General features: G+C 45.9%; 5 protein-coding genes and 1 non-coding gene across 6 annotated transcripts; 5 read left to right on the top strand and 1 right to left on the bottom strand.

The window, feature by feature from the left end:
* The first annotated feature begins 226 nt into the window (after nt 1–226).
* Nucleotides 227–3,219, top strand: sumo3a (small ubiquitin like modifier 3a). The gene is made up of 4 exons (XM_067242851.1): nt 227–363; nt 1,337–1,465; nt 1,682–1,753; nt 2,002–3,219. Exons 1-4 carry the CDS (start codon nt 343–345, stop codon nt 2,062–2,064), a joined length of 285 nt encoding a protein of 94 aa, XP_067098952.1. The 5' UTR covers nt 227–342; the 3' UTR covers nt 2,065–3,219.
* A 2,839-nt stretch (nt 3,220–6,058) lies between these two features.
* LOC136949393 (thrombospondin-type laminin G domain and EAR repeat-containing protein-like) lies at nt 6,059–11,602 on the top strand. Its single transcript, XM_067243665.1, has 14 exons — nt 6,059–6,199; nt 7,047–7,270; nt 7,389–7,431; nt 7,597–7,783; nt 7,935–8,025; nt 8,321–8,477; nt 8,637–8,768; nt 8,900–8,970; nt 9,097–9,258; nt 9,625–9,844; nt 10,043–10,275; nt 10,955–11,133; nt 11,238–11,339; nt 11,449–11,602. The coding sequence occupies exons 1-14, from the start codon at nt 6,118–6,120 to the stop codon at nt 11,600–11,602; spliced, it is 2,037 nt and encodes a 678-aa protein (XP_067099766.1). The 5' UTR covers nt 6,059–6,117.
* An 851-nt stretch (nt 11,603–12,453) lies between these two features.
* On the top strand, nt 12,454–22,826 carry usp40 (ubiquitin specific peptidase 40). The gene is made up of 32 exons (XM_067243747.1): nt 12,454–12,809; nt 12,955–13,022; nt 13,108–13,221; nt 13,354–13,518; nt 13,611–13,757; nt 14,083–14,226; nt 14,537–14,665; nt 14,827–14,934; nt 15,043–15,150; nt 15,360–15,536; nt 15,664–15,799; nt 15,931–16,012; nt 16,222–16,393; nt 16,481–16,565; nt 16,703–16,773; nt 16,913–17,331; nt 17,433–17,595; nt 17,860–17,920; nt 18,046–18,099; nt 18,336–18,424; nt 18,560–18,646; nt 18,759–18,795; nt 18,886–18,950; nt 19,032–19,106; nt 19,288–19,417; nt 19,509–19,591; nt 19,830–19,948; nt 20,127–20,192; nt 20,437–20,647; nt 20,910–21,005; nt 21,149–21,243; nt 21,402–22,826. The coding sequence occupies exons 1-32, from the start codon at nt 12,614–12,616 to the stop codon at nt 21,514–21,516; spliced, it is 3,867 nt and encodes a 1,288-aa protein (XP_067099848.1). The 5' UTR covers nt 12,454–12,613; the 3' UTR covers nt 21,517–22,826.
* A 437-nt stretch (nt 22,827–23,263) lies between these two features.
* On the bottom strand, nt 23,264–23,406 carry LOC136949657 (U4 spliceosomal RNA). Its single transcript, XR_010877458.1, has one exon. It is a non-coding gene; the product is annotated as a U4 spliceosomal RNA (small nuclear RNA).
* A 682-nt stretch (nt 23,407–24,088) lies between these two features.
* On the top strand, nt 24,089–25,285 carry LOC136949380 (uncharacterized). Its single transcript, XM_067243650.1, has one exon. It carries the CDS (start codon nt 24,198–24,200, stop codon nt 25,005–25,007), a length of 810 nt encoding a protein of 269 aa, XP_067099751.1. The 5' UTR covers nt 24,089–24,197; the 3' UTR covers nt 25,008–25,285.
* A 493-nt stretch (nt 25,286–25,778) lies between these two features.
* On the top strand, nt 25,779–27,201 carry fabp7a (fatty acid binding protein 7, brain, a). The gene is made up of 4 exons (XM_067242583.1): nt 25,779–25,941; nt 26,168–26,340; nt 26,628–26,729; nt 26,886–27,201. The coding sequence occupies exons 1-4, from the start codon at nt 25,869–25,871 to the stop codon at nt 26,934–26,936; spliced, it is 399 nt and encodes a 132-aa protein (XP_067098684.1). The 5' UTR covers nt 25,779–25,868; the 3' UTR covers nt 26,937–27,201.
* Nucleotides 27,202–27,635: the final 434 nt, after the last annotated feature.

Raw genomic sequence — 27,635 nt, 5'->3', positions numbered from 1 at the left:
CCGACTCTCAGTTAACTTAAACGCATATGACTAGTAAAAGTATGGGATCACACGCCAATCCTATTGCTTGGAAATCTTTGAAAGGAAGTCGCACGACTGCTCTTGGCTGGTGCCGTGGGTTCTCCCCTTCGCGTGCCCGAGTATTTGTATAAATGCGCGCGCCCGAGTCCGCGCTGCCGAAATTTCAAATCATGTGATACTCAGTAAACCAATGGCATTTGTGCAACAGGAGACGGAGCGCGTTCACGACGTTGGAGGAGAAGAGCCGGAGAGAGGTGGAAAGAGAAACGCATCACTTATAACAATTTATCTCGTTAATCCCGTATTTTTTTTTAAACAAAAATGTCAGAGGAAAAGCCTAAGGTAAGACGGATTGTCTATGGAAGAGTTATTCTTGATTATTGTTAAGCGGTGGCTTACACACTAACGCCAAATCGATCCTCAGATGTGCAATCTAAAATGGCCTGGATTGCACGTTTTTGTAAATCGGCGCAATGTTTGTTTCGCAAATGAATGAGAGCCAGCGTCACAAACGTATATATGTGAACCCAAGCATGTTAGAATAATTTGTTTAAAAAAAATGATGATAATGGGACATGGGAAGGATGTGGTTTTCACTTCGGTAACGGGATGGTATTTCGAAAGCATATTCACTGTTCTCGTTAGCGGGTTTTTCTTTGTGGAAGCGGGACCACGCTACGTCCGCAACGCAGGTAGCTAGCAAATGCCGCAAGAATAGCGGCGAAAATGGACTAGGGCTAGGCACACAAAGGTGACGCCATGATTTGGAAGCTCACATCCACAGCCATTCCATGTTTGTTTTCTATACTTTGACAATGGGGATATTTTCACAAATGTGATGCAGAACAGCTATTAAGATAGCAGGTTAGCACGCGTTTATTATTAGTAATATAGCATGCTATAGCCTGTGGTAATCAACTACACTACAGCTTTTTTAAACGATGCAGCATCCTCGGAGTGCGCACCCATTTAACGTTATCTAACTAGTTAGCAATCTTAGATACTTGCTCCTGTAGAAAACTATCCAGTTTGTCCGATGGTTGTACCGGCAGCAGTGCATCGCCAAGCAGCGGCAGTTTGCTTTAAAAGAAGTGGTCAACCAGCTCGCAGGGATTTTTCTTAAAACGAGGATATGATTAGTGTTGTGTGTAAATTAAGGGCAAACGATACCAATACACATGTAAACTTTAGTACAGTGCTGCTCAGTTGTCACATCCACTCTTAGGTCATATACTGCTGCTACAGGCTTGGCCTAAGTTTCAGAAATCATCTCTAATGACTGGTTAACTAACTACTTCACTGCTCTGTTCATCAGGAGGGAGTGAAGACGGAGAACGACCACATCAACTTGAAGGTTGCGGGGCAGGACGGTTCGGTGGTCCAGTTCAAAATAAAGAGACACACCCCCCTCAGCAAACTCATGAAGGCTTACTGCGAACGACAGGTGAGCTAACGAGGCGCCGCCGCCACCCCCACAGGTCGCATGCCCCAATCCCGCAGTCAACACGGTTGCAAGAAGTCCCGTTGCGAGGCTTCCGCCCTGCCACGTCAACCGTATGCCCTCACCTGCCTGCCCCTTTTTCCGTTGGTGACCGACAGACGTTGTGTGCTAGCCAGGACGATGGTGTGTTGGTTCTAACGTGCTGCACTCTTCCCCCAGGGTCTCTCAATAAGGCAGATCAGGTTCAGGTTCGATGGCCAGCCCATCAACGAGACGGACACACCTGCACAGGTACAGTCCACTAGCCTTGGAGAAGACTTCCTGTCTGTTCAACTCAGTTGGTCTCCCGCTAAACACCCACCCCTCAGTATATGTTTCTGCATGTTGCGTGAAGATGCTCCGAGAGACTTTTTTTTGTTTGTTTTTTCTGTACTTAAATCTCAAGACTTGCCTGATGTTGTTCCCCTCTGATAATATCGCTCCCTTTCCCCACCTCGTCTCTCCCCCTCTCTACCTTCATCTCTCTCCCTCTCACACAGCTTGAGATGGAGGATGAAGACACCATAGATGTGTTCCAGCAGCAGACGGGTGGGCTCTGTTAAGCTCCTCCCCCCACCTCAGTGATGGCCACATTCAGACCACACCCTCAGCCACTTCTACAGTTCCTCTCCTCCCATCTCTTCCCTCAGCTTTTTGTGTGTTATTACTTTGTTCTTGTAAAGACATCTATCGCGTTTTTTTGCCAGTTTGGGTGAGTGGGAGGGGGGGTTCTCTGTTGTTAACATACAATCTTAACCCGGCGTGAACTCTTTGTGTTTGTCTGTGGATTGCATCCAACGTTTTCCACTGGCCAATGGGGGAATTCCTTATTGATCTTGGGTCGCAATTGGGTAATGAGATCGCAAGGTTGCCCCCGGTTTGTCTGTGTATGTCCGTCTCTGTTATCAGAGACACCGTGGAGGCATGTGTCATGTCATCGACTGCCTGCCACGCTGTCCAGGGTCACCACCAGTTGTCCCCAACATGCTCTGCAAGAGAAGCAATATTGAAACCTGTTAATAGAAATGGTCCTCTTCCCCATCAATTAACTTTCCTCACCCATCACCCTTATTCTATGGCCCTGGCTTGTGTCTCGTGAATTTTAAAATCTGTTTCCGTCTTAGGTGCTTTTGTTAAAGAGCAATTTTCAGCTGTTTTTTTTCTTTTCATTTTCTCCTTTATAAAATGAGACGTATAACCCAGGAGGCGTATTGCCTTGTGTACAGAAGAAGAATCAAAATGGACGCTAGATAAAGTGATGTGGGGTCTGGACCAAAACTCCAAAGACTGAACTCTCATTTCATGTCTGTGAAGCAGGCCAAGGTCAGACCTGGACTGTCATGTTTAGGGGCGTGTCTCAATAGTCTCAGAATTGCATCCTCCTCTTGCTTTACCTCCTTATGTGCACTGAGACAAAGCACTGGCCTGCTTGGGTGACTGGTATGTGGTAGATGCCTACCAGAAACCTCACTGGTCTGATCTTTTCTCTTGGGGAGTGGAGGAGATGAGGGAAGGACACGCCTCAAGACTATTGATGTGCATGCTCAGTTTGGAGGAGGGACAGTAAAAAGGGAATCTTCCCTAATACCGGCACGGGACTTGATCATTATTATTTTCTCTTTTTTTCTGTTGAAGTGGGCCAGTGGCCAGTCCCTACAGCTTTCTTTTCAGCAAATCTGCTTCTTTTGGTTTTTACATCGGGAGGTAATTAACTTTTGGGGGGGTGGGGGGGGGCGGGGACTAGGTGGAAGTTGCCCTCATGTTTAAATATCTGTTCACGCCTCCCACAAATGTTTTTATAACAGATTGGAAGGTATGAAACTGATCTGCGGTGGAGGGGCGACTTCCAGTTCAAGCATGACATGGGGGGGGGGGGGGGGGGGAGGGGTTAGTGTTCTGTACCCACAGGTCTTGTCATGTTATTAGTTTGTTTCTCTACTGATTTGTACATTATTTGTCTTTTACTACTGTATACAATAAATATAGTTTGGTACTCAGGTTCTCTGTCCCTGTGCTTTTCCTTCAGTCTGTTTCTATTGTACACATTTCACCTCGAGTGGAATGACCTGCTCGCGTCAAGTGTCACTTGGTATTTTGCGATGATTCATCTGAATTTGTTGCCAACACCTGAAAGACCTCACACTGCTTCATTCAGACAGGTGGCGCTGTGGAACCATGGCCCTACACATCCTTTCGTCCCCATCACTGACACAACCGCTTTTTGAGTGCCGCAGATTAGGTAAATCAAGGTTCTCGTGTTTAGGCTTCTAAGCACAGCTGTGTCATGTGGATCTCCCACCTAACCACACTCAGTGTCCATCTACGATAGCTCAGCTGATGCTGAGAGATCCTGCATGTGATAGGCTTATGAGAGGATCCTATTGAGCCATGGATGGATAAAAAGGCATGATAAGCCATCTGTTGTAGTCAAAACGCGTAGAGATATCTGACCTGTCAACTTTTGGTGCTGTGAGTTTGACAACTTTTCAGATGAGCCCCAGTTGTCCCCGGAGGGAATAAAGATGGCAGCACTGATAGAGCACAGCTGATTGACGGGAGGAACGTGGAAAAGATCAGAATCAGTTTGCACAGACAAGGAATTTGCTTTGGCAGGAAGGTGCATACATTAAACATATAGGAATCTTAAAAATGTAAATATGAGATCTAACTATACTTAAGGTATATAGACTAGCAAATTGGTCCTGATGGATCGCAGCCTTCTGTCGGAGGGGAGTGACTGAAACAGAGTGTGACCAGGGTGGGAGGAGTTGGCCACAATCTTCCTTGCTCGCCTCAGGGTCCTCAAGGTGTGCAGGTCCTCGAGGGTAGGCAGATTTCAGCCAATCACCTTCTCAGCAGCGCAGATGATACGCTGCAGTCTGCTCTTGTCCTTGGCAGTGGCAGCAGCGTACCAGATGGTGATGGAAGAGGTGATGATGGACTCAATGATGGCTGTGTAGAAGTGCACCATCATAGTTAAGGACAGTCCAATTGTCTTTCAAATCGACAGTAGAACTCATTCAGGTCGTTGGCCAGGTGAGAGTCGTTAATGGAGTCTCTGGGCTTGAAGTTGTTAATCTGCCTGAGCCCTCTCCAGACAGAAGCAGAGTCGTTTGCAGAGAATTGGTGTTTTAGTCTCTCTGAGTACAGTCATTTAGCCTCCCTCACCGCCTTGCTAAACCTGTTCTTCGACTCCTTGAATTTGTCCCTGTCCCCACTCCTAAACGCGGCCTCTTTGTCCAGTCTCAGCCTTCTGAGTTTAGCTAACCAGGGGTTGTCGCTGTTGTAGCTCACCCTGGTGCGTGTTGGTATACAGCAGTCCTCACAGAAGCTGATATATGATGTCACAGCCTCTGTGAGTTCATACAGACTATTGGTAGCAGATAAGCGATATCTGAGGGAGAGTTAAAGGGGGTGGTGGGGGGGAACAGAAGGTAGCGGGTGGTGGGGTAGTCAGCCGCATTGTAAATGAGCCTGCACAGGGACACACCCAGAACAGTGTTCGGTTGTGAAGTTTGCTACTGACTGATGAAATCTCTTTTATGGTTCAGATTCCCTCAAGTGCCCTTCTCTCTCCATTGCCCTTCCCCTCTTTCCACCTCTCCTGTCTAATTCCACCCAATGGATTTCATTACATATTTAGGATGTAATATTGGAAAATCTTTTATGAAAACATGCCGGGTTGTCTTATGTTCATTGGTGCCAGATGCTAAATTCATAAAAACCTGTAAAAGACATACACACACATACACACACCTTAGCCTCGCCAACAATAAAGTAGGGATACCAGGTAGGATGGTAATAGCTTAGCTCATATCCAGCTGTGTAATGACGGGCCAGAGGTCACAGGTGCTATGACTGCTTTTAAAATTGGTCTTTGTCTCTTTTAGGTTCCTGTAATTAAAAAGGACATTTCCTTGAACCCTGATGGTTAGTGTACAGCATGAGTTCTGCTCTGTGCCAACACCCTCATAAAAACTGTCTGTCTCTCTCTTTCTCTCTTTCTCTCTTTCTCTCTTTCTCTCTTTCTCTCTTTCTCTCTCTCTCTCTCTCTCTCTCTCTCTCTCTCTCTCTCTCTCTCTCTCTCTCTCTCTCTCTCCCTCTCTCGCTCTCTCTCGCTCTCTCGTACTCTCTACCACACACATTCCCTCTCTCAGGAGGAGCTCCATCCTAGCCCCTCTGGCAGAAGGTATCAGGCCAGCTACCCCCGGAAAAGAAGGTAGAGGGAGGAATGATTGACAGGCCGCGTAGTTATTTGCATGGCTCTGGTATTTAAAGGAAGGGCGCTTCAAGAGACAACAGAGCAAACAGAATCTCCTCTGAGCACTGATGCTCTGGAACTCAGCTCAGCTTTGTTTTGGTGCAGTTCCACGGGGACACATATTCATGTAGTCAGGACCAGTCCTAGATGTTGTTTACTTAGACCTTTGTTGTACTTTGTGGTCTGGATCTTTTGCTTCTTCTGAAGGATTTTTTTCGTGGCTGGGGTCTGTCCTGTCTGAGGGCTGTTTCCCAGACACGCGTGCCGTCTGAAGGGACCCATGTTGACAGGGCGAGACATGAGGTTCAGCTGGCAGTGGGAACATACAGACTGTTAGTGATTGGAACGAGTTGATATGTCGTTTTTTACGCTACTGCTGTTGTATTTGGTCCCAAGGACCATCACCATGCACCATGGAACAAGAACACCATGCACAGGTACTCCAAATATTCAGAACTAAAGAATGCATTTCTGAACTAAAATAAAATGCATTTCTGAACTTAACTTTATTTGTTTTAGAATGTATGCACTGAATACCTGTCCATACATCACACACACCAAAATGCATAAATGATTTGAATAACATTTTCATGTGTAACATTTGGATATGCCCTCAGGGCAAAATTCCTAAGTGGATGCGTTTGTGGGTGTCATTTACTACAGTGAGTGTTGCCGTGGGCCAGATCAACAGATTCATAAAGACTCATTTGTTTTGGCTGAACGCTCAGCTGTTCTAATGTACAGATTTAGAGCTCACAACTTTACATAGAGCTTCGATCTATCTCAAGGCTTTTGCCCATGGAAAAAAACACAGTAACCGCCCCTTGTTTGAGACCCTTATCTTAATGACACACACACCCAAAAAAGACACCACCTGAGGCAGTCTCTCGTACAGTAAGGTGGTCCAGGCACACCCACATGCTTGGTGATTGGCTGATTTATTTACAGCATAATACAGGGTTAAGGAGAATGCAGATGTCTACCTAGACTACCCCACTGCCTCTCACTCTCTCTCTCTCTCCTCTCTCTCTCTCTCTCTCTCTCTCTCTCTCTCTCTCTCTCTCTCTCTCTCTCTCTCTCTCTCTCTCTCTCTCCGTCTGCCTCTCTCTCTGTCTGCCTCTCTCTCTGTCTCTCTCTCTTTGTCTGCCTCTCTCTCTCTCACTTTCTCACACTCTTCGTCTCTCTCTCTCTCTCTCTCTCTCTCTCTCTCTCTCTCTCTCTCTCTCTCTCTCTCTCTCTATCTCTCTGTCTCTCTCTCTTGTCTCTTTCCGTCTCTCTCCACAGACCAGCTCCCCTTAGACCTCTTGTCACGTGTCCTCCCAGTGGGGGCACCTGTGCCCCCGTCAGGTTTGCACATGATCCAGACGGGGGGGGTGAGGGGCCTCCGGTTTTCTCACCCTCACCCTTCCCTCAGCTTCCCTTCCTCCCAGCTCTTGATGAACTGTGACCTGTTTCCCAGAGAGTTCTCCATCGTAGTGACTCTGAAGATCACCCGCATGGCACCCAAGGTAAGGGAGTCACGGTGTGTGTTAGTGTCCAAAACACTTCTTCTCTTGTTCACGATCGCACCTGGACACAGTATATTTTGCCTTTAACTTTATCAATCTATTCCTTCCTGTCTTGCAGAAGAATGAGTACATATTTTCTGTGGTGGAGGAAAAAGACGAAGAGAATAAAAATGGCAAAGGAGACAAAGGTGAAAGAAGTGATGAAGAACAAAATCGAGGGAGTAAAGTAAAGGATAAGGACAAAGGGAGGACACAGGAGAAGGATGGCACGACCGAGGAAGATAAGAAGAGAGATCGGAGAAGAGAGAGGGTTGGGGATCGAGGGAGGCTGCTCCTGGGTCTGCGATTGTCCAGGGATCGTTTCCACTTTCTGTTTCAGGGTCATGGGGGGGTCATGGAACGCTGGGTGTTCCGGGGTGTGCGATTGGCTGATAACCGCTGGCACACACTGGTGCTGGCCGCCACTGGTCGCTATGCAAGGCTCTCAGCAGACTGTAACACACCTCTGGAACTGTGAGTTCACTGAGTCTCTCTGTCTCTCTTGCTTGTTGACCTGTTGGTTTTCTAATTGTTTATTTTTGTTGTCTTCTCTATCTCATTGTCTCTGGGAGTTTATGTGAAACACGGCAGATGTTTGAAACTGTTTTATGATTCTGTTCAGCAGTGTTCACTCCAGGTCCTTCCCCTCTGATATGAGGACTCAGGGATCAAGGTTCCACATTGGCAGCCAGGGGAGGAGAAAAGGCCTTTTCTCAGTAAGAACATTTGAATAAATGAACCCTTTCTCAATCAGAAACACCAGGCCTAAAGATGTTTAGACAATCCCAATTACACACAGTGTCAACCTCAATCATGCATGGAGAATGGATTTAATCCAAAATAATCATTTTTTTGCGGTCCCTCCCAATCGTATCAGTAGAGCTGATTGTTATGACGTTATCTCCACTCACTCGCATGCACACAAACTCACATTTCGCTCGGCCATTTTGTAGAATAAAAGGCGTCACCGTGGTAATCACGCAGGCAAACACGGCCGTGTCTCCCTCTCAGGGTCTGGTCCGACAGCTGGTTCTGGTGCCAGGTTGGGATGCCACCACTGACGTCTGCCCTTCCTCCAACCCCAGACTGGCAGAGCTGGCTGTGCCCGCTGTGCTGTTAGACCTGCCTTTCAAACAGACAGAGATCAGCCTCGCTCTTCCTAGATATGGTACCATAGAACTAATCCTGTGAATTATTGACATCTTTTGTTTCCTGTCCATAAAAAAGACAACCTATATTTATCTCGTTTTAAAACGTTGCATCTTTCTCTTTCTACCTTTCTTTCTCTCTCTCTCTCTTTCCTTGTTCTCGTTCTTCTCTCCCGCAGAGGCGGAGGTGCACGTCTCTGTGGGGCTTGAGCGTAAGTGTTCGGTGTCAGTTCGTGGTCAGCTTTGGTTCAACCCCCAGAGGAAGGGCCTCTACCTCTGTGATGGAGCCGTTTGGGTCCCTATGCTGAAAGGTAACACCTGGTCGAAAAACAGACTCTTCATTGTTTTTCACGAACCCCTATAACTGGCAAATCTGTACTTAGTGAACAGTGACTTTTACAAGTCATCATCACCTTCATGTTGATTCACCTCAACTTCTCAGAAAGCGAACGGCTGGACTACGTTGAAGAACATCAGATCCTGCCCACCAGTTCGGAAACATACGACATTGAGGTATCAATCTGAAAAATAGATGAACACATTAACCAGAGAGATGTAGGCTGGTTATTACATGTTGTGTTGAATTCTTCATGGTTATGTTATATTGTAAGCAATGATTGAACACCACGCTGTATTAAGGTGTTCCATGTGGCTGGCGTGGGTCTGATGGCAGCCATGGCGCACAGCTCCTCTGGCCTGGGCTCGGCTGTTTACCTCTGGAAACATGGTGGCTTCCAGCTGTACCAGAACATCAGCACCTACGGAGCTCTCGCCTGGAGACACTTCACCATGGGCAAGAAGGTAGGGAGTCAGGTGGCTGAGCGGTTAGGGAATCGGGCTAGTAATCAGAAGGTTGCCGGTTCGATTCCTGGCTGTGAAAAATGATGTTGTTTTCTTGGGCAAGGCACTTCACCCTACTTCCCTCGGGGAAATGTCCCAATACTTACTGTAATTCGCTCTGGATAAGAGCGTCTGCTAAATTACTAAATGTAAGGTTGAGGAGGACGAGAAGACCATGCATGCATGCACACACACACATACATACAAAACATACACATACGCACACACATGCACACACAACCCGCATTCAGGCACACATTCACAGACACACACAGACACACTTTAGAATTTTCTTGAGAATTCTGTTGTGCTATTGTTTCATCGAAGGTGTTTCTGGTGGTGTCTAACTCGGCCGGGGGGCCAGGCGAAGAGGAGGAGAAAGCTCCAGAACAGGAGGAGGGGGTGGAGATGTCCGTTATTTACAGATGGAGTGACAGGAAGAGGAGGTTTGTGCGTTTCCAGAGCCTGCAGACGCACTGTGCTCGAGACTGGGAGGCTTTCCATATCCACAAACACACCTACCTCACTGTGGCCAATCACAGACAAGGTAGGAATTTATGTGAATATGATTTGAATGTGATGACAATCCCAAGCTAGGTCAAAAACATTTTTTTGAGGAGGGTTGGTTTTTAATAGTTAAAACTACTAAACTGTATTCTTTCTTTTGAAATGCATCAACTTGAATGTACTGGTCATCCCATAGAATGACATGAACTCACCAGTTCCCTCTCCATCCCTCTCCCAGGTGATAACAACCACACCATTGACAGTGTGGTCTACAGGTGGAACCCAGGTACAAAGTCTTTCCAGGTGCACCAGATGCTGCGGACCTCAGGGGCCTATGACTGGGAGTTTTTCACCGTGGGACCCTATCACTTCCTCGTTGTTGCAAACGCCTTTGACGGCGTGACCACCCACGTTGACTCTGTCATTTATGTTTGGCTCAATGGCAACTTCCGGGTGTTTCAGACCATTAAGGTGAACATTTACATGTATTTATGTAGCTGATGCTTTTATCTAAACTGTGCATAGAACATGCAGTGGGTGCGGGACTGAACACCCATGATACAATGTACTCACAGGAAAAGGTTTGAACCATTTGCATGATATTCCTACATGAGTCAAACCGCCATTTCCATGTCATATCTTTATCAAAGTAATTGTTATGAACAACATGCTTGTCTGGGCAGGAGAGAAAAAGGGATGAACTGATAAAAGGGTTAGAGAGAGACAGAGAGGAGGATACACCCTCTATGAGTAGCTAAGAATAGAGTACGTGGCTGAGCTAAATTTGCTTGTGAGATGAAAATGCTGACAGCTAACTGATAGTGATTCATCCATTTAAATGTAACCACACATGAGGTGTGCCTGTTTGCATATTCACTGTTTCACATAAAACCACAGAAGGAGACAGCCATTTGGGGGAATTCCACTGTTCTATGTCAGACTTACATCAACTCTGAGGTTTGACTGGGAATGTATTCCTTTGTTGAACATACATCCAGCAATCCTCTAAATTTGTGTCTTTCAGACACTTGCCCCCTACACCTTCTTGATGTCCCTTGTCCTTCTCTCTCACATACTCACCCACTTATTTGTATCCATGTTTCTATCAACCTTTCTCTCCGCTGCCTTTTGTCTCGGCTTCCTCATGTAGACATTTTGTGCCACAGACTGGGAGATGTTCCAGATTGGCAGCAGAGTCTTCCTGGTTGTTGCTAATGGACACAGACTCCATGGTAACGGGCCTAGTCGCTATGCCATCAACTCCACCATCTACGAACTTGACGTAAACGCTCAGTTGTTTATTCGCTTTCAGGATATTGTAACTTACAGGTAAACACACACACACACACACAAATAACCCACAGCCTGTTTTTTCACCAACTCCCTTCATCTGTCATCACCTCCCATCATAAATTCCTCCTCTCACCCCACAGTGCTGTGGACTGGGAGTTCTTCACTCTAGGGGAGGAGAGTTTCCTGGTTGTTGCTAACTCCTTTGATGGACAGTCATATTCTTTAAATAGCGTGCTCTACAGGTACTAAGGGGTTGGGTTGATGGTTGAATTCAACTCTAGTTTCATGCTGGACCATATAGGAACGAAGATGGTGATTTATTTTTGTCTGACCCTGATACTTTATTTGCAGGTGGCAGGGATATGAAGGGTTTGTCCCTGTTCACCGGCTCCCAACCATTGGATGTAGCGACTGGGAATTCTTCAATTTCGAAGGGGAATCATATCTAATTTACTCCAGCGCTAAAGCACCACTTTCCAAAGTGTTCAAATTGAAAACACACTAAGGATATGTGTGTGCCTCAGTTTGTCTCTCTGTGTATAACTCTATAAAGTCTCTGAGAATATTTCAGTAGTTTACAGTAGATGGAAACTTCATTATTTTGTTCTTCAGTTAACTGAACTGTTTAGTTCACATTAGTAAATATTTTGTCTAAATTATTTTTACAATAATAACTTATGCAGTAATAAATAAAAAAAGTATTAAAAGTAGTAAAGTATTATGTGAAAAGTCTATTTGTCATATTTTAGTTTCTGTCTTGTAAATCCCGTGTTTGCCCTCTCATAGTTTTCAATTCGAGATTATATAAATGTTTTAATGTTTTTTTAATTATTATTTTTACATTTTTTATTATAAAACAACAATAAACTGCCAAGTTGCTCTCATTAAAAGGCGACTTAACGGAAATGTAGTTTTATTATGTCTAGATATCAAACGTTGATTACAGTAAATCACTACACTACCCATAATTCCTCGCTCTTTTCTTTTCCTAGAGGAAACATGGCTGCCCACTGCTCATCAATGGTGTTTTTATTTTGGACTCGTGTTCTTTCAATTTCGCAACAAAGGAAAGTTGATAGAGTTTGTTTTCGAGTCTGATTTACTAAAGGCCACAAGGCGGTGTGTGAAGCGTAAGTAGAATTCTGTTCTGGACCGTTAGAACCACGTTACCGAAAGCATCAGATCAGTACAGTAACAGCACGGATTCGCTGTCTACACCAAATTAATTTGTAAAAGCCGCAGTTGAATTGCTGGCTTGCCAGTATACCAGCCTACGCTACATTTTGTGCTTCTGCAAAAGCACTGAAGGTGAACTTATATCTTGTCATCGCTATGTTTAGCCCTGTGAAGTCTTCTTATTTCAGAGTTAGTCCAACCACTGTCAACCGAGAGCTCGGCAAGACCAAGATGAGATAGCAAGAGGCATTGACAGCTGGCTACACAACAGAAAATATTTGATTTATTCTGTTCCCTAATAAACAGATCTAAACGCATAGCTAGCTATAAAAACCCAATCATGTTTGGAAATCTTTTTGAAGAAGATGAGGACGAGGGAGTCCCTCCTAGAGTTTCTGGGGGGAGGGTTGGAAAGGGGGGAGACGAGCTGACACCTCCACGAGGAAGAAATAATCTTTGCGGCATAAAAAATCAGGGAGGGACGTGCTACCTCAACTCCCTGCTACAGACTCTGCTGTTCACCCCAGAGTTCAGAGGTAAGAGTCTAACCCAGATCCATCTGTCAGTGGCTTCACTGAGTAAGTTTGCTAGCTGGCCGTAGTGGATAGTACATCTGGTCAGTATCTGTTGGGATGTCAGGCTATTGTGTGTGTCAACATGTGTCTTTCCATATGTATGCAGAGGAGCTGTTCAATCTTGGTCCGGAACAACTGGGTTACCTGGAAGACAAACACAGCCCAGAGGCAAAGGTGGGTCCGATAAATGTCAATGTGTATGTGCATGTGTGACAGGTATGTAACACACGTGTTTTGTAACTATGCACTCTTCTCTCAGGTCAGAGTGATTCCTTTGGAGCTACAGAGGCTGTTTGCCCGTTTGCTCTTAGTGGACCAGCAGACTGCGTCTACAGCTGACCTCACTGAAAGCTTTGGCTGGAGCAACAGCGAGGTTTGTTCGTGCTCCTCTGACGGGTAGAAGCAAGCGAGAGAGTGAGAGAGAACTGACTGTTTACATTACATTACATATCTCCTCTTCTGTTTTCTGCCTTGCCTCTGCTTCTTCTCTCCCCCCCGTATTCAGGAGAGCAGGCAGCATGACGTTCAGGAGCTGAACAGGATTCTCTTTAGTGCTCTGGAGCACTCTCTAGTGGGCACCAGCGGTAGTACGCTCATCCACCGACTATACCATGGAACCACGGTCAACAGCATCGAGTGTAAGGAGTGTGGCAACGTCAGCCAGAGACAGGTGTGTGATTTTGTCTGTTTGTGACTGTGTTTGTGTGTTAAAGAGCGAGTGTGTATCCGTGTGTTGCCAAACCCCTCTCTGTTCTTCTCCAGGAGGACTTTCTGGACCTGACTGTGTGTGTACGTGGTGTATGCAGCCTGGAGGGGGCGCTGTGGGACATGTTTGTGGAGGAGGAGATGTTCCAGGGCAGTAACCTTTACCGCTGTGCCCAGTGTGACAAACTAGTTACAGCTGTCAAGGTCAGTCACAGTACATTGCAATGAAGTCCTATAAACAAACCCCCAGCAAGAACAATTTATGCTGTTAATCTGATTGAATCGCCTGCTCCAGTGTATACATAACTAACCCATGACATACAATTAGTATTTGGTTTATTATATGTCCAAATATGTTAAATAAATCTTACTTGCATGTATAGGAATGAGAAATTCATCATCTTTCCCTCTGTTGCTCATCTGTTCCACTGTTTCTCCTCTCTTCAAACCTGCTCTCCCTCTCTCTTTCCCTCTCTCCATCCCTCCCTCCCTCCTTCCCTCCCTCCCTCCTTCCCTCCCTCCATCCCAGTCTGCCAAGCTGAGGAAGCTGCCTCCGTTCCTCACCATGTCCCTGCTGAGATTCAACTTTGACTTTGCCAAGTGTGAGCGCTACAAGGAGACGGGCCGCTACACCTTCCCCCTCAACATCAACCTGAAGCCCTTCTGTGAACAGGTGCTGGAGAGGGGTGCACCTTCAATCTTTACCATCACTATGTTGCGTTTCCACCTCTTATATGTAACTGCTAGATTATCTAGTCAAAGTATTTTGGCACCCAATCATTTTTCACCACCCCCACCCTTAGGAGGACATATACATTGTTTTTATTTACATGTTAATTACACAATTTACACATGGCAAATGTTAAACTTGAATGTTTTGTTCCTGCGGTATGTGTTTCTACACGTGTAGCTACACACAAACCTACGCACACTGCTTTCTGATCTTGCTTTTTAAACCCTTATGTATTGTGACCGTCTCCCAGGTGGAGGGAGAGGACTCGGATTACTCCTACGAGCTCTTCTCGGTCATCATCCACAAGGGAGGCTGCTATGGCGGCCATTACCACGTCTACATCAAAGACATAGACCATCTTGGCCATTGGGAGCCACTGGTGAGGAAGGGGTGGGCTGGAAGGAAATGGTGGGAGGAGATAGGGAGGCGAGGGAAAGGGACTTATCGCTGATCGGAACAGAAGAATGAAAGGAGCGAGAACCGTCGTGTCGGTGCTAGTCTTTTCTCAACAGTCTTCACGCCGGTGTGTTGTCATTTTAGGAGGACGAGGTCCAACTGAAAGGCCAGACGAAAAAGGAGGTCAAGGTGTGCGAGCCTGAGCTGGAGAGGGACGACCCCCTGTCTGTGGTCACCGCCATCTTAGTCCAGGTGCAACACCATCCCCTACACGTACACTGCTGCCTACACTTTGGGATTCACAGCCATTGCATTGACATGACTACGTAACCAATCTCTGGAATCCCTCCCGACCATAAGGAGCCGTCCAAGAGTGTGCTCCTGGACCAGCTGGGACAAAAACTGATGGACAAGATTGGTTCTTCCTGGAACAAGAAGTATAGGAAACATCATGGTCCCATAGGAAAGGTAGAGCTAAGAGACTTGTACTCTTACTACGAGTCACTCCTTGACTCCAATATTGATGATTCTACTACTACTCTACTCTCTTTTGATCCTCCTCACCCCTCTAATCTTTTCCTCACTAACTTTTCCTCTCCCTCGGCCCCATATTCTTCCTCGCTCTCCATCCCTTTCTCTCTCCATCCCCTCCTCCCTCCTCCTGTCTGCCTGTGCAGTTTCTTCAGTCACATGGAGATGTGTTTGTCTTGGTGTCGAGCGGCACTCGAGTGACTCTGAAGGCCAGCCCCCCCAGCCCAGGCACGGAGCCGGCCAGCCCGGCCAATGGAAGCCCTGCCCTCGACCCTCACCTGGACCACAGCAGCACCAATAGCCAACCAGAACCAGGACCAGAGGTACACTGGTGCTGTTGGAGCTCTCTTTATGAAAATGATCTCTCCCTGGAGAGTTTGTAATTGGAATAGACCGGTTCTCATCCATCCATCCAGTCATATACATATACATCGTCTCTGGTCTCCTCAGGGTCCACACTGGTTCGACCTGAATGACTCCTCAGTGACATGCATCAGGGAAGAGGACATCCACAAGCAGTTCCAGGGCAAAGAGAGCGCCTACATGCTGTTCTACAGGAAGACCCTGCTGCACAGGCCTGCAGAGGGTATGGGCTGAGTGTGTTTGGGGAGAGCAAGAGGAAAGAAGGGGGGGATGGAAGGTTAGGGTTAGTACACAAACACACACACACACTGTGTGATTAGATGTCACTGACTCACACTGTTTGTTCCCTGGTAGCCCTGAGGAATCCTGGGTACAAAGTTCCCTCTCATCTGCTGGAAATGACCCGGGAAGAGAACCACAAGCTGCAGCAGATCCGGTACACGCACACGCACACACTCCTCCTCAGACACGCGCACACACTCCTACTCAGACACATGCACACACACACACACTCACATTCCTACTCAGACACATGCATATGCACATTCTCACACACACTCATGCACTCAAAAAAACACATTAATAAACGGATGGCAATTCTGATTTGTGTGTGTGTGTGTGTGCGGGTGCTGTGTCTCATATTAGAGAGGAGTTTGAGTCCAGCAGTAACAGCGTGGAGTTACGCCTGCACCTAGCGCCATCCTACAGACTGGAGAACGGAGCCCTTCAGCCAATAAACGCAGAGAAAGGAAAAGCTGTCAACCTTACCTTTGACCGGCGCAAGACTGTTGGGGATCTACGATTGTCTATATACCAGGTGACCTCATTCATCATGAGCCTAATTTGAGAGGGCCTACCTGCTTGAGTAGATTTATAATGTGGGTGTATGTTTGCTTGTGTGCAGATGCAGGAACTGTGGGACGGCGATATGGCTCTGACTGTGGCCAAAAGTCTGCCTGCGGGCTTACACCTCTATAACACTCTCCAAGGTACAATCCTGACAGTTAAAACACTCATGGTGAGGCACTTCCGTGGATGTGAGAAGTGCTTGGTTCTTTTAGTGTATGCATGTGTACCTTTCATGTCACGATCCGTTTCATTTTCTAAATTGAGTGCGTGTTTTCAGATGACAACATGTTGCTGTTCAGCGCAGGCATATACAGCAACTCTGACCTGTTTGTATGGAATGGCAGAGAGGTGAGGAGAGACGCCCCTTTTTTTTGTATGCTGCTCTGTTTCGTAAGCATAGATCCAAAGTGTCTGACACAGTACCAGCCCTGTCCTCCATTTAGACCCAAAATGTCCGACATGCCATTGTCCCTTCCGGTTTTGTCAGGTGTGTGGTGCGACTGTCCAGACTGGAGCCGAGTGGGAGCCTGTGCTGCTGACTGTTGTGCGGCCCTCCCTTGGGGAGGACATGGAGGGGGAGGATGGAGGAGAGGGTGCACGTGGGGGAGGTGGGGGTGAGGGTGAGGATGCCGGCTCCGGGCTCAAAAGGGAAGCGAGGGGCTTTGCCGGGGGGGCGACTCTAGGCCAGGTGAGGGAAGCTCTGGGGGGGCCCCTGGAGAGCCTGTTGTGTCAGGAACAAGAAAAGGGGGTTGGAAAACGAGGGAAGGGGGGAGGGGGAGGAGAGGGCGGGGGGGCGAGTGGGTGGAGGGTGTTTCCCCCTGAAGACATGCAGAAGACCCTCAGAGAGCTGGCCCTCAAGGACGGCGATGCTCTGCTGGTGCTGGAGCCACACTCATTCGACAGCAGGTGTGTTAGCGTGTGTGTGTGTGTGAGTACCTTTGTGTGTGTGTGTGTGTGTGTCGTGAGGTATCTCTGGATGTGTGTAACGCCTCCTCTTCTTCTCTCAGTGTTTTCAATCTGAGCGGGGATTTGGTTACCGTGACAACACCATCAGACTGCCGCTGGCTGCAAGTGAAGTACCGACCCAATCGAGGAGGAGGAGAAGAAGAGAAAGTAGAGGGGGAGAAGGAGGAGGAGAGAACGGCTAAAGTCCCAGCTTCTGGAATCATGGTAAAGCAACATAATTCACCCAGCGATGTGTGTGTGTGTGTGTGTGTGCGGGGGCTGATTTACATTTAGCAGACGCTCTTATCCAGAGCGACTTACAGTAAGTACAGGGACATTCCCCCGAGGCAAGTAGGGTGAAGTGTCTTGCCCAAGGACACTACGTCAGTTGGCATGACCGGGAATCGAACTGGCAACCTTCGGATTAGTAGCCCGATTCCCTCACCGCTCAGCCACCTGACTCCCTGATTTGTGCTCTCCTCCCTCCAGCTGCTGTGTGAGGTGAAACAGAGAGCCATCGAGGAGCTCCAGCTGCAGGAAGAGCTAATAGGTCAGATACCCTCACCTAAAACACTGTCCACTAACCACCACCACTACTACTACTGCTAGGGCTGTTTCTAGTGCTCCTGTTCACTGTGTGGTTTGGATTGTATGGTGGTGTCTCTGTCTCCACAGGTGTAGAGTGCTGTCTGAGGCAGATGGACCGCAGAGGCAGGCTACTGCCCCCAGGTACCGTAACACAAGCATGACCTCTGAATGACCTTTGACTCATTAGCATTGCTATCTCACCTGAAAGCCAGACACCTTGGATGTGTTTGAACGCTGTGGTTCAGAATAGCCGTCTAGAATGATTTAGAATTGTACTTTAAGTGTTATAATTATTTTATACATGTTTGTGGTTTGATATAAACACATATACTGTATATGTGTGTGTGTGTGTGTGTGCTCTTGTGTTCTCTTCCCAGTGTGTGAGGACCTGAGTGTCCGGGAAGCCGGGGTTAGGCTCATGACCTCTCTGACCCTGTGCCCTGGAACCGCCCCCAAAGCCACACAGGTGAGTCTCCCCTGGAGGGTCACAGCCAGCTGCAGTACCACGGTTTAGTTTAGGCGACTTATTATGCTACATTCTATGTGCCTCTTACTCATTTTCTTCACAGATTATAGATGTTTTTCCATTTTTCTTTCGCAGCTGTTCCTTTACTTCTCTGTGGGAACAGCACCCTCCTCTGGCAAGGACAGAGACATCATCGTGGAGGAGAGCAGCTCAGTGAAGGAGGTGAGGGCTGTGTGTGTGTGTGTGTGTGCGTGTGCGCGCGTGTGTGTTTGGCAGAATGTCTTTCTGTGTGGGTTAATTCCTGCCTGAAATGTATTGTGATGTTTTCTGTCAGTGTCTGAAGAGAATGCTGGAAGAAGCTGGTCTTGAAGGTATTTATAGTTTGTATTCATTTCGTAGACTGCTATAAAAGTCCAACTGTAGTGCCAACATTTATTTATGAACATGTCTGTTGCATACAGGCGACTGTTGGCACTTGAGGAAGCTGGACTGGTGTGAAGAGGTTGGAGAGGCGCTGATGGATGAGGTGAGCAGCCATATATTTCTCATTTCCTGCCCTTTCAGTAAAAGCTTGATTTGACTTCATATCTCTTTTCCCCCCCCCCAGGATGCCTCTCTCTCCGAGTTGAAAATCAGTCATGGCGACACATTGGTTGTCACTGAGGGACATCTACCTCCCAAGGTACTCCATCTTTTTGGTTCTCTCTTGGGTCACTGGCTGTGTTCCAGTGGCCCTGTAGTAGATGTGGTGAATTGAACATTTCTGTTGAGCGTTGGAATCACTAAGTCATTGTTATAGTCTTTTTTTTCTGTCTTTTACTCTTGTTTTTCCCGCTCTCATCCCATATCCCTCTTTTTATCAGGGTTTTATCAAGCTTTCTGTTTGGCTCTACGTGAATCAGACTGACGAGGCAACAGTCTCCATGGAAACAGAAGTCAGTCACACTGCTGAGAGACCAGGAGATCAGCAGCGGCTGGAGGTTATGACTGCAGGTGACACACACACACACACACAAAGACACACACACACATTTAATGCCGATTTAATGGTATAGTGGTTTTGAAATGCTTTGTGTGTGTTTAGTGGGAGGGGCCATGACAGAGCTGAGGATTGTGGGACAGGTAGAGATCACAGAGGAGGCCACACTGGAGAACCTGAAGACTCAGGTAAAGTGTGTGTGTGTGACTGAATGTTTGTTTGACTGAGTGTTTGTGTGTCATTAGTCTAGCACAGTGGTAGGATGCCCGCAGGCCAGATTTGCCCTATACATTTGCGCAATACATTTTCTAATTTCGCCATAGTCTGCCATTAAACGGCTTGAAAATCAACTGCTCCAAGGCCAGATTCACTTGGCTTTCTTTTCCAATGTTCTTTGTCAACGATCTTTGTGTATCTGTGTGTCAGATGCTGACACTGCCAGCCCTGCAGTGTGTGTGTGCGCCCACACCTGCCTTCCTGCGTCTGTGGCACCTGGAGGGCCAGAGACTGAGCCGCGTCCTCAGGGGACACCAGCTCACCCTCCGGTACTGTCTGGTCCTCACTACCTCCCTCTCACCATCTCTCCCCTTCTCCATTAGGATATTAGTTCTTGTTTTGTCCTTTGTGTAGACAGGGCACTTTCAAGCCTCGCTCTAGCCCTTTTGAAACCCTGTTTTTTGATTTTCTTCCTTGTTTTACTTCCTCCACCTTTGCCTCTTTCAGGAAGTTGAAGCTGGCCAGTGGTGCGGATATCTGTGTGCAGCAGCTCCTCAAAGAGGAGGATCTAGGGTAGGGGCCTGAGTCCTGGATAGTGACAGAGAGGGGCTAGTGCCACTAGGTGGCACCTCATTCTGTTTCATTGGAAGTCTCCAGAACGTTTTCATTACACCACTAAATTTTCATTTGTTAATTTATATTCCTCTCCCTCTCTCTGTTCCTTCCATTCCTTCATTTTTCTCCTCATCCCCTCTATCCTATACCTCCTTTTCTCCTCCCTTCTCCCTTTCTTTCTCTCCTGATCTCTACCCCTCAGACCTAAGGAGTTGCTGCTGCATGTTCAGATGGGCGTGCCGGGGGAGAGGGGGTACTACCCTCCAGAGGAGCTGGTCTGGGACGCCTCCCGGGACTCTGCCCCGCGCTGCCTGCGCTCGGCCCTGGCCGCCCACTCCGGCCTCTCCCCTGACTCCCTGCTGCTGGCCAAACACCAGGCAGACAAGCACACCTGGGACACCATATCCAGCTGGGTGAGAGAGAGGAGGAGGCTGAGTGGGGGGTGGGGGTTGGAGGAGAAGGTTGCCAAGGGATTTGAGGGGAGACTGTCATGGGGCAATAAGAGTATGATTGGAACTGAACCGGGGCGTGGATGGGCGTCGAATTTGTGATCACCGCTAACTTTCCACTCGAGACAAACGAAAGATGGTTGCTTCTGTGAGGATTCTATGTGTTGCCTTTTTTCTTTCTTGTTTCCTGTCTGACATCCTACCGTCTCTGTGATGGGGTGAACAGAGCCAGCAGGTGTCAAAACGGAAAAAGAAGAAAAAGGGAGAGTCTCTGCTGGGTGCCCCATTTCATCTCAAAGACGGTGACATCATCGGTGTCAAGGTAGGCTAATACTCTTATTAGCCCCTCCCTCTTGGACTGGTGGTCAATTAAGATTTAGTCCAATAAGAGTGCTGCTACTCTGTCACACTCAACATTCCACTCCTCTTATTTAACTGGAATCCTTCTGTCTCCTGATTGGACAGAATCTGCTGATTGACAGCAACCGGGACTTCAGCACCCTACAAGATGAACAGGGTCAGCAGAGGCTGAGGGAGGAAGCCGAGCACCGCAGGAAAGGGTGGGGCTTATAGACACCAACATCCACTTCTGTTAGCATACCTGAACTACAATAAAGTTGCTGTAGTTTCAGTTTGGCTCGTAATCAAATCATTTGGAGTAATACTAGTAGAATTGTTTTCTTTCTTTGCAAATTGTGATTCTCATTCTCTCCACTAGAGGGCAACCTGCAACTGGGACCATCCAGAGGGCTGGACTTGACAAGAAGCCAGAGTCCACCAAAGCCAGGAAGCCAGAGGTGGCCCTGTCAATCAATGTGGGGGTTTTCAGATAGGCACGCATCCAGACGGAACTTGTCACTGTGGTGTCAATCAACCAGACAATCTGCGACTGAGGGTGGTTTGTGTGCCAAATAACGCATGGACACAGCAAAACATTATGATACAAGTAGGAGGGAAGAGAGAAGAACTGAGACATACAATAACTGGACTGGGAATATGTACATAAACACCAGACCTGTGATCTCTACTGTCAGTGTTTACTCTGGAGTGAGATGATGTTCAAAATACTCTTACTTTGGGAATCTCCAACCCCCCATCTCCTGTATCTCTCTCTCTCTCTCTCTCTCTCTCTCTCTCTCTCTCTCTCTCTCTCTCTCTCTCTCTCTCTCTCTCTCTCTCTCTCTCTGTATCTTTCTCTCTCTCTCTCTGTATCTTTCTCTCTCTCTGTATCTTTCTCTCTCTCTGGCATGCCTTAATAATATGGACAAGAGCCAATGCTACTTTGTCCCTCCTACCTCACTCTCTCAATTCTTTCTTCACAGTATTCAAAAGTGCTGTCACTCCTTTGATCTCCGAGACCTTACATCCAGATTGTATTACCAATGAATCATGTTTTACTAGTGTGCGCAATGATCTGGGTTTGTGGATTTCAGGGATTTAAAATAGCAACGATGAAACAAAACAGGTGAAACGTCAAACATACTGTAACGGTTGTCAAGTACAGTACAGCTCTACTATGCATTCAGCTTTCATGGTTGTATTTGAGTTGGTATTTAAATATTCAAGATTGATTTGTGTGTTATTCAAAATGGATCCCCCTCCTTTGTCAACCTGTAATATGATCACTTGTTGTAAGGAGGGAGGGGGAAGACATGGCAACACATTGGGATTTTCACAGAAGCCTACTTGCTGCAGTTTGTTGCAATAATGTCTCCTTAGTAAGAAGGCTTTAGTACATAGTCAAGTAAATTAAGAGTTTTTCATCATACATTTTGGGAAAATACCGGGCAACTATTGTTTTCTATGATGCTGTATCATTTGCCAAAAGAGTAACACAGAAATGTAATTGGGGTTGATCTACAATATATATATGGTAATCTTTTTTGTGTCAAATAATGTATATAAACTAAGCATTGATTAAAGTGAACACACTCTTACGTTCAGTTGACTGGGAACGATGCATTTTACAGATCTCTGATCAAGTCGGAATTGTCATAAAGTCACCAAGTGAATCATAATAAATAAGGCCACACCCTGCAATGGAAGGACACTTCCTGTTATGCTAAGAAAGGTCTTGTGATTCCTTTGGCAAGGATGTTTGGATGGTTGTACATTGCTTCCTCCATTGTTAGCGACTCAAGAAATACAGACAACACGTACTTGGAGGGGTTTGGGGTCTGTGAAAAGTTGAACATGGCTTGAAATATGCCAGGCTTATGTCAGTTAGTTTGACTCATTTCCAGTTGATTCGGTTCTATAAGACCAGTTCAATTTAGTTCAAGTTCAGTTGCTAATGGCAACTTATGCTGCAGAACTAAACTGGTCTGGAGCACTTGTCTAACGATTTTGTAAGACCTCTTTCATTTGCACTCATGGCAAATGAGTGCATGGGCCAATTTGGTGTCTATTCTGCTTGCATGTTTACAAGCTCATCTATTTCAGTCTTTGTTTTTAGACACATCATAGCCTACTGTTTAGAAACAACTCAGTGAGTGCCAGCCAGCACAGAGGCTGAAGCAAATGAATACAGTGACATATCATGTATTCAACTATCCATTATTGTTTGAACACTAACATCAGCCTCTATTAGAGGCTTCCAAAAATTGTCAAGGCTGACTATATTTCAAGTCAACCTTGACGGGGTATTTGGTTAAGTTTTCAACCAGCAATAATCCCGTCTCAGTTGCACTTCATTGACTATGATATTGCCCCTGCGAAAGGATGAAGAATCCGTAAACCCAGGGGGGCGCGGCTTCAGCCAAACTTCAGCCAAAAATGTTACATATAAAGGTATGACAAAGTCCGTCAGGGCTTTCAGTAATATGCATTTGATGATTCCCCAGTAATTTTCTGGTTGATAATGGGCAACATAGGTTAGAGCTCCGCCTCCACGTTTACCAATAAAAGTGAAATCAAACTCGAAACTTTTGTCACTCCCTTGTTTTCGAAGTTTGAACTTTGGGAAGGGCTTATGACGCATAGTAAAGTGTAGCATTGGTGTTTAATATTAAAACCTGCAATTTCATACTTCTGTTTCAGTTTTAATCTTTATTTGTTTCCATAGAAGATAGCCTACACGGGTTAGTAAGACGTTAAACTAAAGTAGGCTACAGTAGTCTTTTAGCTTGTTAGTCACCGGTTGTTCTTTGCGTGCGTGTGTACAAAGAAAAACCTTTAATCATGCATCGGTTTCTGATCCCCAAACCATCTAGCCTACTACTGCCCTAAAAACTCCTAGGGCAGAAAAAGTCAGAAGGGGCGCGACAGAAATCTGGGGGTGGGGCTTAGCCCACCCCTGCACCCCCCTGACACACACACTAAAGGGTTTCCTATTTCATAAACATTTCCTGCTGACAATAAAAGAAAGTGAAAGTATCCTAGCCAAGTATACATGGGTGTAACCAAGAGTTCAACAGTCCTCAGTGTTTTGTTCACTGACTAGCTACATTTGCCAACAGTACAAAACCTAACTGTATGACCAGCGTCTGTGGTGTCAACTGCCCTCAGTCCAGCGATGCTTGACGAAGACGTCCGATATGAGGCCATTTCAGCAGCCCTGGGTTCAAGCGTCAGGCCCCTGGCAGAGTTTCAGAGGGCAAACCAGGGGAAGACACCTGACAACCTGCTAACTGTGGACGGCTTTCTGATAGGTGCAGCTCTGGGAGTGGGGTCCCTGCTTGACTGGCTCAACCCTGTGTCATGGGTGGACTGGATGTTCTCATTTATCTCTGTCAGCGAGATCCGAAAACAGACAGCCTCAGCAACAGAGTTCTACATTGATGAAGATAAATTCTTTGACCGGCAGTTTGATCATGACTTCACCCAAACATCGGACACCCAGGATTTTAAAAGAGGTGGAGAGAAGTACACTCGTCCTTGTGGATGGTATCGGATTGCATTAAAGGTACTGGACAAATATGGTGATAACACCTGGCTTGGTCCAAATGGGATTCGAACCCAGTCTTCTGCAGGTGAATGGCCAGTGTCCTATCACGGCTCGAGCAAGGATGGAGCTGAGGGCATCATCGTATCCCATTACAAGGCAGGGAACAACAGCAAAAGGCAGGTGTATGGCAGAGGCATCTACTCCACACCAGACCTGGAACAAGCTAGAGGCTATGCTAATGTGTTTGTGTCAAAGAAGAATGGAAAGACCTACAAGATCATCCTCCAGAACCGGGTGAACCCTGACTACAGGGAGAAACACAGGAGAACTGAAGACTACTGGCTGGTTCCGGTTCCGGAGGGTTCATCTGAGACAGAGGAGAGGAAGATTGTGGAGCGGGCTATCCGGCCTTACGGCATTCTGATAAAGGAGGTGTGAAGGAGGATGCACACCATGAAGTGTCGTCGAGAGAAAGACGAGTGAAGGAATGAGGCATGAGTTGAAGTAATGTAGTGATACTTTTATGTGTGTTTTGCAAGACTTAAAAGTAGGGAATACCTGGAAATAAGTGACAAGTGTGCAGCTGTGCACTAAAAAGAAAAGAACCAAAAGTTTTTAAGATATCATGTAATCTTTTTTAGCTTACCTTATAAGTTGTTGTTTGCTAAACATTTGTATATTATTGACTGTTGTTGTATGAAAAAATATTGCATTAACATTTTTATTCTTTGCATACATCACTTATTAAAGTCAAAAAGCCTGTGGTTAGTTACATTAAGTCATTTACATTTTACATTTACATTTAGTCATTTAGCAGACGCTCTTATCCAGAGCGACTTACAGTAAGTACCGGGACATTCCCCCGAGGCAAGCAGGGTGAAGTGCCTTGCCCAAGGACACAACGTCATTTTGCACGGCCGGGAATCGAACCAGCGACCTTTTGATTACTAGAGTAATTACTTTGATTACTACTTGTAATACACATCAATAAAAAGATATGAGTATAAATCTGACGTTCGAATTCATAATTTAATTCATGTATTCACAATACCACAGTTTGCATTAACGTTGTACAAAACCGTTCTCAACATCTCGGTTGACCAATCAGAGTTTAGGTAGTGTTGCAAATCCCCCAATGGGATGACAGAAAGCTCGTACTCGAGAGAAACCCGCCTTTCTTTGCAGTATTAATTTGGTAGACATGCAGCTCGTGAAGTTACTGGACACAGACCAGAGGCGATCTGTAAACATTAACTTATAATCTCAGTTCTGCAGGGATAGGGCTAGCGCACTGTCAAAATGGTCGATGCATTCTGCGCCACATGGAAGCTGATTGACAGTCAGAACTTCGATGAATACATGAAGGCACTTGGTGAGATTTATGTGTAGGTGACTGATGAATGAATGCCACTGATCTTCTGCTGTACTTACTATATGGACTATTTGTACGTTGCCTTGGATAAAAGTAACTGTTAAATGAATTAAATGAAAATAATTGAAGAAACAAATTAAAGATAGTGAGACCTTGTAAGTAAGTCATCAATTTTAATCAATCCAACTTTTTACATTATTATTATTTTATATTATATTCTACACAGGTGTTGGTTTTGCTACAAGGCAAGTGGGCAATGTCACCAAACCCACCATTGTCGTAAGTCAAGAAGGAGGCAAAGTGGTGGTGAAGACGCTGAGTACTTTCAAGAACACTGAGATTTCCTTCAAACTGGGAGAGGAGTTTGACGAAACGACTGCAGACGACCGTAATGTCAAAGTATGTATCAAACATCATCTGCACCTCAAACTTTAGTAGTAAACAAATATTCCAATGGAAGGATACTACTCTTTAAAACACAGCTCTCTGGAACAATATTGGATGTTCTTTGCAAGTTTCATGATTTCAGATGAACCTGAATTAGTACAAGCAATAATTATTCAAGAATATCATTATTTAGTTAATAATATCAACAACATCTAAAGTGTTCGCCCCGTCGCTTGCAATGGTTGGACTTGATATTCATACTGTAGTTGTAACAGAACTGCTCTGTACTCCTCTTGCAGTCCACTGTTACCATGGAAGGAGACAAGCTGGTGCACGTACAGAAGTGGGGTGGCAAGGAGACAAAGTTTGTCCGTGAGATCAAGGATGGGAAACTGGTCATGGTGAGTTGTCAAGAGTAACAAGGTTTATGTGCCTGTGGTTTATTCAGTGACATAACTATGGCATATTGATATTTAGTTAAAAAAAAGAGATGGTGTGTGCATGTGTGTGTATCATCAGATGAGTCACTTGATCCCAAACCTCTTTTTCCCACACAGACCTTAACCTTTGAAGGAGTCCAGGCTGTACGTACATATGAGAAGGCATAACTCTGTCAGTGACCAAGCAACACTTCACAGCACTGACCACCACTGTCGTCTTGTTTTTATTACATGCACAAATTTGCACTTGATCCCTTATTTTAACATTAGCTAAATGTTTGAGAAAAATGCTTTTATGTAAAAAAAAGATAACACAAAAAAGCAACAAATATATTTTGTATGAAATACAGAAATTGTTATTGAATGACCTAATTGTTTGAGTTTGTTTCAAAATGTGCTACTTTCAAAAAGGGAAAAATAAATTACTTGACTTAAAGACCTTGTATATTGTCTCGTATTTTCTGTGTACAAAATCCCAAAGCACGTTCAGCAGCATTTCTTAATGAATCAAATGGGCCTCCATGTTTTACAAGTATACAGTTTCAGGGTTATTATAGTTTGAATAAAATGCTGTCAGCATGCATCAATCTGATTCAAAACATTAAAACATTAACAAAGAGTATCTTAATATGCTTGAGTCCCCAGTAGCAGCTGAGTGACTGGCCAGTACACTGTTGTGTTGCTAAGGTTTAGTCCTGTATGGTGTGATGCATGTAAACCTGTGAAAGAGAACGACCTGTATTAACCTAAGGCAGGGCATGAGCAGGAGGAGGAGGGGCAGCTGCAGAAGGCTCTTCCTCCCTGGACGCAGAGATAATCAGATTTAAGTTATGTGGTCATTACGTAAGAGCATCATTCGATAGTCTG

The sequence above is a fragment of the Osmerus mordax genome, chromosome 9 (genome assembly GCF_038355195.1).
Source record: "Osmerus mordax isolate fOsmMor3 chromosome 9, fOsmMor3.pri, whole genome shotgun sequence".
Lineage (NCBI taxonomy): Eukaryota > Metazoa > Chordata > Actinopteri > Osmeriformes > Osmeridae > Osmerus > Osmerus mordax.
The sequence above is the reverse complement of the archived record's forward strand: the minus strand, read 5'-3'. Positions and strand labels throughout refer to the sequence as shown.